The following is a 9214-nucleotide window of genomic DNA, read 5'->3' as shown; positions in this document are numbered from 1 at the left end:
AAATGTTTTTTAAAAAAAAAAAATAAAAAAAAAAAAAAAAAAAAAAAAAAACTCTTCAACAAGCTCTACCTCAAAGAAAGTAGCTATTAGATTCCATATACATCAATTCATGACTGTCATAGTATCTATAGTAAAGTGGCTAGTGATTTGTTGTTTATGGAAGAAAAGTTAAAAGATGATAATACAGCCTTCTATTGCTGAATTGATTGTCACCTCATATATATGAGCATTTAGTGACTATAATTATCTCTATCAGGGATATCTTAGTGTTGGAGGATATTTTAATATATATGTTGGTGACACATAATAAAAACAAGAACCATGAAGACGAAAGAACTGAGGGAAGGAATAGTTTGCATCATATTTAAAAGAAAAAGGGGGAAAGACCAGAAGAGGAATAAAGATTGTTGGAACTGAAATTCAAAGGGGTTGTTAACTTTGTTTCACTTTTTACAAGTAGCTAAGGACTTTTCAGAGAGAGCGTGAGAAGTACAACAAATATGGTTATCTAAGAATCCAAATTACATGAAACTTTTCTCACTATTCTTCAGTGGAAAATTGAGGGAGACATAGTCGTTCATTGAAATGAGTCATAGAGGGGTTGCCTTCTTTTTTTTTGTTTGAGTGAAATTTTGAATTGGAGTCTAAATTTTACTCCTATTAACAATCCAATCATCAAGGTTTGGCTACTTGTAGTAGAAGTTAGTTGTTGGAGATTAGGATACAAGCTTCAAATCTTGACGAAGAAAAAAAAGAGTAAAGTTAATACTTTTCTCATGGAAGATTGGGCCCTTTTGAGGAAAAATAATAAAATTGATCTCCGACAAATATTTGAAAATAATAAAATTGATCCACGGCCCAAGTATATTGAGAAACTAATTTAAAAATATCAAATATAAGGGACAAATATTTGAAAAATCATTAATGGATTTTGAAAAGAGTGTTAAATATGATTTCATATCTCCGACAAATAAATTCAAAAGGTTCGAGCTCAAATTCAATATTAATAATATAGATGTAAGCAGTATTAGTGAGGATTATGTTTCCAAAAAGTAAAATAATTATCGCTAAGGCATACTTCTAAATTTGTTGTGGACTCTATAATCAAAATTTTATCTCTAGATTAATAAAAGTTAAAGCTTAGAATTTACACTTACACAATTCGTTTGTCTCTGAAACCATTATATTTCTTCTCCAAAGCCAGCGGAGCATCCCAATGGAAAAGAGTCACAAAAGGCGTAATGCCTGGTTATACTTGTCATCAATTATTAATCCAAATTAATAAATGGAGATTAGCTAAAAAATGGAGATTCACAAGTAATCATACCATTGGCTAATAATTCATTTATGACATTGTTGTAGAAGGCCACTCCAGCGGGATTTATTCCGCCTTCTATTGTTCCTTCTGTATAACACAAAAAATTATGATTAATTACTTCATGAATAAGATGATAGATGATACTAAATAAAAACTCTTATTTTAATATGGTACCTGAGAGTTTACCTCCCTTCTCACTTTAATACCCTTGGCCACAGTAATGTCTTGATAATTTGATAACCCAAACTTTCAATCTTATTTCACTTTGATGCCTATAAATATTTACTTATCACTTTGATATCCTAAAGTCTTAATCACATTTTACTTTGGTACCAAGGATTGGATTGAGAACTGAAGAGTCCTAAACTTTTACAAAACACATTGAGTATTAAAGTGATAAGGGTAAACTTTGGGCTACCAAAGTGAAAATTAGAGTATAAGAAACAACGGTATTTGTAGACATTTTGTTGGGTACTAATTCAAACTCCAAGTCGGATGCGAGTTTGAAGGCTAGGCCAAATCCTAGTACTTATCTTAGAGGCCAAGTTAACTTGACGGGCAAGTTAGTATTGTGTCTTTGATTCTTTGTATAACTTCAATAGAATTAGATATAGTTAGAGATCTATCATGAGTAGGAGATTGAGTCTCATCATGATTAGGAATTTAAATCCTATTCTAATTAGGATGTTAGGATAGAGATAGGATTTTGGTTTTCCTATATACATTCTTCTATTGTTGGAGGAAAAACCAAGAAGAGTAGAGAGAATGAGAGAGACAATATTGTTGTAGTCAGGATTTTAGAGAGTGTAATCGCGTTCAAGGGCATTGAAAAAGAGAGGGTTTGGCAGTCTTTGTCTGTGCAAAAGATTATAATTTGAAGGTGATAAAAGATTGATTTTGATCTCGTGGTTTTTCCTTGTTGAGGGTTTTCCACGTTAAATCTCGTGTGAATCTATTTGCCGTGTTTGGTGGTTTTCAGGGTTTTTACGAGATCTTAAAATCCCAACAAGTATTATTAGAGTAAGGTTTGACGGTACGTTGAGGTTGGACCGGTATGCGATTGGTGAAGGCATCAGCGTTCGAAGCACGGTGATCGACATCAGGGGAAACAAGAATAAAATTGATTTGTATTTTGATCGAGAATTTGGAGACGGATATTATTTATCCAGGAGTCATTCCTAGGGTTTTTTGACGTGCTGAGTTTGTTTTTATGTTGGTTTTATCAAATTCAATCTCTACAGTAACTGATTTTGAATTTTGATTGTGGTTACAGGTCCGAAGTTTGATATTCTGCTATTCAACGCCAAGATAAACTTTATAGTATGACAGTGCATGGTTCAAGATATTCTTGTGTTGCAAGGTGTTGATCAAGCTTTGGAGGAGAAGAAACCAAAAAGATTAAAGGATGCTAAATGGAGTTCCATGCAAAAGAGGGCAGTTAACACAATTCATTTGGCACTTACCCCCGAGATCAAGTACAATGTTATGTAAGAGACCATACCAAGGGGGCTGTGGAAAAGGCTCAAGGGGATTTATGCGTTAAAATCGATGACTAACCGATTGTGTTTGAGGATGGAGTTTTATTCCTTGAAGATGGAAGAAAGTATTGTAATCCAAGACCACATCAATATATTTAATCAGCTAGTTTGCTAACTTATAAATATTAATAAGGAGATTAAAGAAGAAGAGCATGCACTACTCCTATTGTCTTCCTTGCCGAAGTCGTACAAGTCGTTAATTCAGACGATAATGACAGGGAAGCAGACTTTAAAGTTTAACAATGTGACAGCATTGCTATGTGAGAATAAAAGAATTATGGGAAAGAAGAGCACATCTAATGGTGGTGAGATTGCACTAGCTTTTATAGGTTCTAATCGAGAGAGGGGGTAAGAGGAGATGTGACAGTTATTGAGGAAGGTCAAAATCTCAGGCCCGAGATGACATCGAAAGGAAGTGCTATTATTGCGGAGAAAATGATCACATTCAATTTAGATATTCCCAAATACAAGATGATTTGAAGAGTATTAGACAGATGAAGCTTCAAGAAATGGAAAGAAAGCGGACTCATCGCTGGTTCTGTGTGATGAAGATGTGGTGTTTTTGATGCAGAGTGTAAGTACTGATGCAAGTAACACTTGGGTGTTAGATTTTGCAGCCTCTATGCACATTTGCAATAACAAAAATTATTTTGACACATTGAAGAAAGATGAAGAATTTGACGACGTGATTATTGAAAACAATAAGAAGATGAAGGTTGAAGGTGTTGGAAGTATTCGCCTCAAGCTTCACATTTGAAAGGTCGGATTTTTTCATCATGTAAGATATGTACCATCATGTTGTACTAATTTAATTTTGTTGGTTGAGATGGCATCGCGTGGGTACAAATATATGAGTGAAGGAAATTAGTGCAAAGTGTATAAAGATGGTGATTTAATTTTAAGAGGGAGGAAGAGTAGTAACCATATTTGCTATTTAGACGGGCGATATGTTAATGATGTAGATGAATCTTCTCAGACTCTTGTCTACAAGGTAGAGGTGAATAAAGAAGAGAGTGAGTTTTTCTGAAGCCGTTGAGACACTTGGAGATTTTTCGTCGAGGGAGGATATATTGAGTACCAACTCAAACTCTAAGTTGGATGTGGTTTTGAAGGTTAAGCCCAATCCTAATAGTTTTCTTAGAGGCAAATATAACTTGGCGGACAAATTATGATTGTGTCTTTGATTCTTTGAATAACTTTATGAGAATCAGATAGGGTTAGAAATCTATCATGATTAAGAGATTGAGTCTTATCATGATTAGGAGTTTGAATTATATTCTAATTAAGAAGTTAGGCTAGAGATATATTTTGGTTTTCCTATATATATTCTATTATTGTTGGAGAAAAAACCAATGAGAGTAGGGAGAACGAGAGAGACAATGTTCTTGTAATTAGGGTTTTAGAGGGTGTAACCAGGTTCAAGGTATTGTGAGATAGAGGGTTTGACAATCTTTGTCTTTGCAAAAGATTATATTTTGGAGGTGATAGTGGATTGATTTTGATCCCGTGGTTTTTCTTTATTGAGGGTTTTCCACGTTAAATCACGTGTGATTCTATTTACTGCGTTTGGTAGTTTTTGAGATTTTTCCGAGATCTAAAAATCCCAACACATTTATCTTATAAACTTACATGTTTATGAATAAGGGAGGTATTTTTATTTCCTTTTGTTGAACTCATATAGATGAGGTGTTCTTTTTGTTAGATGAAGAGTTTTTTCCCCATCAACTTAATAGATGAAAAGGATTTCCTGAAACATGTGGCTTTGATGAGGGCCTTTTTTATTGCCATCCACGGCCCAAGTACCCGAATGGGAGCCGCCTATATTGCTTCAGATACGACATACATCCAACAATTGGAGGAAATAAGAGGGCAAACTCAACCAATTAATAGCTTTTCCACGAAATTATGAGAACAGATTCGATTTTGACTAAATTCTTTATATTTTCTAGAATTTATTATTATACAGTGGGAACATTTCTAATATGCGTGGAGAAACAAGTTAAGGGTTTTCTTATCTTAGATCATAAATAAAAATAGTTGACTTTCAATAATTTATATGTGTTTTTTGTCAATAATTATCTTAGAGTTCTAGAAATAGAAGGGATACCCAAAATTTTCATGCTTTATGATCTAGGTTGTTAACATCAGAGAAGGTGGTCACCGTACATAAAGGAAGCTGAAGCTGGGTAAAGTGAAAATTTCGTGGATGTTTAAAAATGCAATTTGGGTTGTAAATTCTTTCTCTATATCAGGGCTTATCTACACCATTAAAACTTTGACGATGGATTAGCTTGTAAACGAGATTCTCTAACACTCTAAATTCTAGAGAATGCCTACAATTATACGGGTGGATAAATAAGATTGGTTAATATAATAAGCTCCAAGACTCAGGTTTTTTATATAATTTATTTATTTATTTAATATATTGGGTCATAGAATGAGAGAAGGGTATTAGTGAGTTATAAGCATCCTCTAAGATCTAGGATGTAGAGGATCCGTGGCGGTTAGCTTCGGATTAAAATTGAAGAAACTTAACCATTTATAATGCAAATAGGGTGTGTTTTTTGGATTGGAAACATAGAAAGCCTATGATATCGTAAAAAAACACACAAAAAGTTTCCAAAGGTTTTTTTATTTCTTTATTTGTTTCACTAAATTTTTTACAAAAGATTTTTTTTAAAAAAAAGTGAAGAAAACACCACTTTTTGGATGGAAACTAATTCCTCCCAGAAAGTGAGTAAACGAACAAAAAAAACTTGAAAAAATGGGTTTTAATATTTAAATGATGGGATGATGTGGGAAGTTGTTTAAAAGATAATAGTCAAGTAATGATGGAGCTTATTCTTTGCTTTTGACCTGATAAGGGAATGATAAAGAAAATATTTTCACTTCATGCTTTCATATCACAACAAACAAAAAATAAAAAAAATAAAATAAACATGTTTCTTAGAACACTGGCAAAAAGGTGGAAATAACTTTTTTAACTACTAGAAATTATTTCCTATATTTTAGAAATTGAAACAAACACGTCGTTACTAAGTATAATGCTCTTCCTTTTTTTTTCTTTTTCTAAAGGGGCGCCATGGCGCGTTGGGTGGTTAAATTAAAAATATAAAAAATTTGGATGGTAGATCATCGAAAAAAACTATAATTTAATATTATGACAAATTCCCCAGGATAAGCTAATATCAATTACACGAGAACACGAAAAATATCCAAACACAGGAACGCAAAGATATACGTGATTTAGCTTGTAGCCTACGTCCATGGGCGAAGGAGGAGAAAAACTTTACTAATTGTGAGGAATATACCGTGGAATCTCTCAATCTCTCAATCGCAGATAACACCCCAAAAGCCTAATACAGCTCTCAACTAAATAAAAGGATTAAAAGATAAAAATATCAAATAGGCTTCACAAAAAATTCTCTCTTCTTAATTGGTGCTCTGAAGATTGATAAATCTAATTGGCTTGAAAGACTATTCTTATATAGCTTTGATTATCCCAGCTCCTTGCTGTCTAAGAAATAAGAGTTCTAATAGGAATAGAAGTCCACATGTCCTAAAACCCAACAAGAGTCCAAGTAGGAATAAACCTCTAATATGTATGATTGGTTGTGCAAAATCTAATATAAGTAAGACTCTTGATCAAAACAAACCAACCTAAAAGGAACTCCCAAAACAATATGGATTTGAGTATTTGAGTCAACCTATAATATTTAATATGGTAATTTCTCTGAGTAATGTTAAGAAATATCAAAATTTTAGAAAATTGAACATATTTTATTTCAACTTATTAACTACGACAAAAGCCAGTATATGGTTATGGATTTCTTCTGTGAAAAACTGGAAACCATTAATCATTTTCTCCAATAGGGTTTGATCGAATTATAGCTGAAAACTAAATTTTGTGTGCATGAGTATCTAGTAATTAATTAAAATTATCACCTGGTAATATTCGAGACCAAGAAATGGAAAAGCGATATGTTTCGAAGCCCATCTCCTTCATTATTTTGATGTCGTCCTGTAATTAATTGTGAATTAATAGCTTGATTATCCAACCCAAATTCGTATATGAACAGAAAAAATCCACGAGAACGAAAATAAAATATCGAGCGACAGTTTGTATAGACATGTACGAACTTTGTAGTTATTGTAGTGATCAAGAGCTACATTTCCCGTGGACTTGTCACTGATTTTATCTGAAAAAATGAAACAAAACGGAAACAGAGCTCGTTAACAATTTTAACAACAGAGATATTATCATTATCTAATTGTTCGAGTTTATCTACCACAATTTACTCAATCTGTAGATGGAAAATATAAAAGATTTGCAAATACTTAAAATAGTATACGGACAAACATAGAAAATTTTCCTCCTTTCTCTCCCGTGCTTTTAATTTATTTTACTCCTTTTTTTCACCAGACGTACATATTCAATTCAATAACTCACTCAGTTTTTCCGATAATGCTTGGGGTGAAAAAAATATTATGATACGTTGAATGGTTAGCTCAAAAATGAATGATTCGCACTCAATAATGCATACCTTCGTGGTTCTGGGTGAAGTGGTCCCATATGCTCGGTCCTCTCCCATCTTGATCCCATGCTCCTTCAATCTATTGAACATAAATATTATTAATTTGAGTGCAAAATTTATATATGCCCTTGGTCGTTGCTGTCTGACGCATAAAAAGAAACGCTCAACGTAAAGGGGCATCTACTAGAGTTCTAATGCACTGGAGCCGTGGAAGGGGCCGGTAAGAATAACTAAGTAGAGAGAGAGAGAGGGAGAGAGAGAGAGAGAGAGATTGTGAGACCTGGTATGCTGCAGTAGCAGCCCCAAAGAGGAACTGAGGAGGTGGAGGGAAGTCGGACCTCTTTACTTCGTCGGACTTAATGATCAAAGGCTGAGGCTTAACGCTAGCCGTACTACCAGACCTAAGTTCATCTCCTCCCTTAGCCGAGCATTGCGTTCGGAAAAGAGGAAGGGACCTCCTCTTGATGTGAAGAGGGATTCTGGTAGTAGCTCTCGATGAGAGAGACGGCAAGTATGGTTTGCTAAGGAAAGAGTTATGGTTTTGTGCGTTCAAGGTAAGTGGGGAGAGTAGTGCCATGCTGATAGCTAATGAGAATTTTCAGATTTGCTTGTAGTAGTTATGTTAAAGAGTTGAGGCCTGTATATAGATGATGACGAGAGAAGATAATGGAGCGTTCAAATAAATTTAATATCACATGCCGAGCGTGGCAATTAAAAAAATACCACTCATCATCACGTTCCTAGAGTGGAAAAAAAAAAAAAGAAAGTCTCTGATTGGTTTTCCAGGTTTAGGGCGGTACAATCGACGCGTGTCATCTTGTTAATTTCTTCACGTGATAATAAATTTAAGGGAAAAATGCTTCTAGCGGGCCAAACACAAAAAACATGCTTCCCTTCCACCTAAGACTTTTTCAACGGGTGTTTTGCTCCCTAAATGATCCGCGGTTTTCTTCCAGCCCTCAAAACGAAACCCTAGGCGTAACTCCGTTTAAACCTCTCACGAAATGTCCAAAATACCCTTCCGTTTAAAATTCACCGTTATGAGTTACCTCCACGTTCGTACCCTATCATCTCTCTTCTGTATGCAAACCGACTCCAGAAACCCATTTCAAAACCCTTGCCCTAAATCAACCGACTCCAACGCAAACCGAATCAAAGCAAATGGATTAAAATTGATGGCGATTCAACCCCCAAAGCAAGCCTCCATGCCGACCACAGCGAAAGCGATGACGTCCAACAGTTTGAAATCTCAGAAAGAGCCCAGACAACTGCAGTGCGTACTGGGTCTGATTGTAGGCGTCTAAAAATGCCTATAGGTGTCCGCACACAGCTCGAAACAGAGAGAAGATGACGAACGTCGATATCCGAGTCTAAAAGGATTATCTGACGCCGACAAGCGCATGAAGCGAAACGGCAAACCAAGTGGCCTGCGCGCTCAGCAGTTAGCTCGCGCACCCAACAATTAGCTCGCACGCATCAATCAGCTCGCACGCATCAATCAGCTCACATGCGTCGGTCAACACGCGCGCGTCAATCAGCTCACGCGCATCGGTCAACACGCGCGCATCAATTAGCTCGCGAGCGTCGGTCAACACGCGCGTGTCAATCAGCTCACGTGCGTCAGTCAACACACGCGCATCAATCAGCTCATGCGCGTTCGACGGTCAGTCCCGCAACGATGCGTGAAAGTCAACAAGACGACCAAATACGCAAAACGGTGGAGAATACAAGTCCCAAAAAACCGAAAAATACCAAAGGCCAAAAAGCGCGCGCGCGGTTCAACCCGCGCCTGCACGGGTCGGACGAATCCGACCCGCGCCCGT

General features: G+C 35.8%; 1 protein-coding gene across 1 annotated transcript in view; it reads right to left on the bottom strand.

Annotated features, from left to right (window-relative positions):
• LOC109823676 (beta-glucosidase 24-like) overlaps window positions 1-9214 on the bottom strand; it is a 43459-nt gene that overhangs the window by 13583 nt on the left and 20662 nt on the right. Inside the window, exons 3-8 of the mRNA XM_020390004.1 lie at window positions 7672-7994; window positions 7401-7470; window positions 6997-7055; window positions 6802-6877; window positions 1328-1405; window positions 1158-1245 (exon numbers count right to left, since the gene is read on the bottom strand). Of these exons, the coding sequence (XP_020245593.1) occupies window positions 1158-1245; window positions 1328-1405; window positions 6802-6877; window positions 6997-7055; window positions 7401-7470; window positions 7672-7968 (668 nt within the window). The 5' untranslated portion in view covers window positions 7969-7994. The remainder of the gene's footprint in view (window positions 1-1157; window positions 1246-1327; window positions 1406-6801; window positions 6878-6996; window positions 7056-7400; window positions 7471-7671; window positions 7995-9214) is intronic.

This window comes from Asparagus officinalis, chromosome 9 (genome assembly GCF_001876935.1).
Source record: "Asparagus officinalis chromosome 9, Aspof.V1, whole genome shotgun sequence".
Classification (NCBI taxonomy): domain Eukaryota; kingdom Viridiplantae; phylum Streptophyta; class Magnoliopsida; order Asparagales; family Asparagaceae; genus Asparagus; species Asparagus officinalis.
Note: the sequence above shows the minus strand (reverse complement) of the source record. Positions and strands in the feature narration are given on the sequence as shown.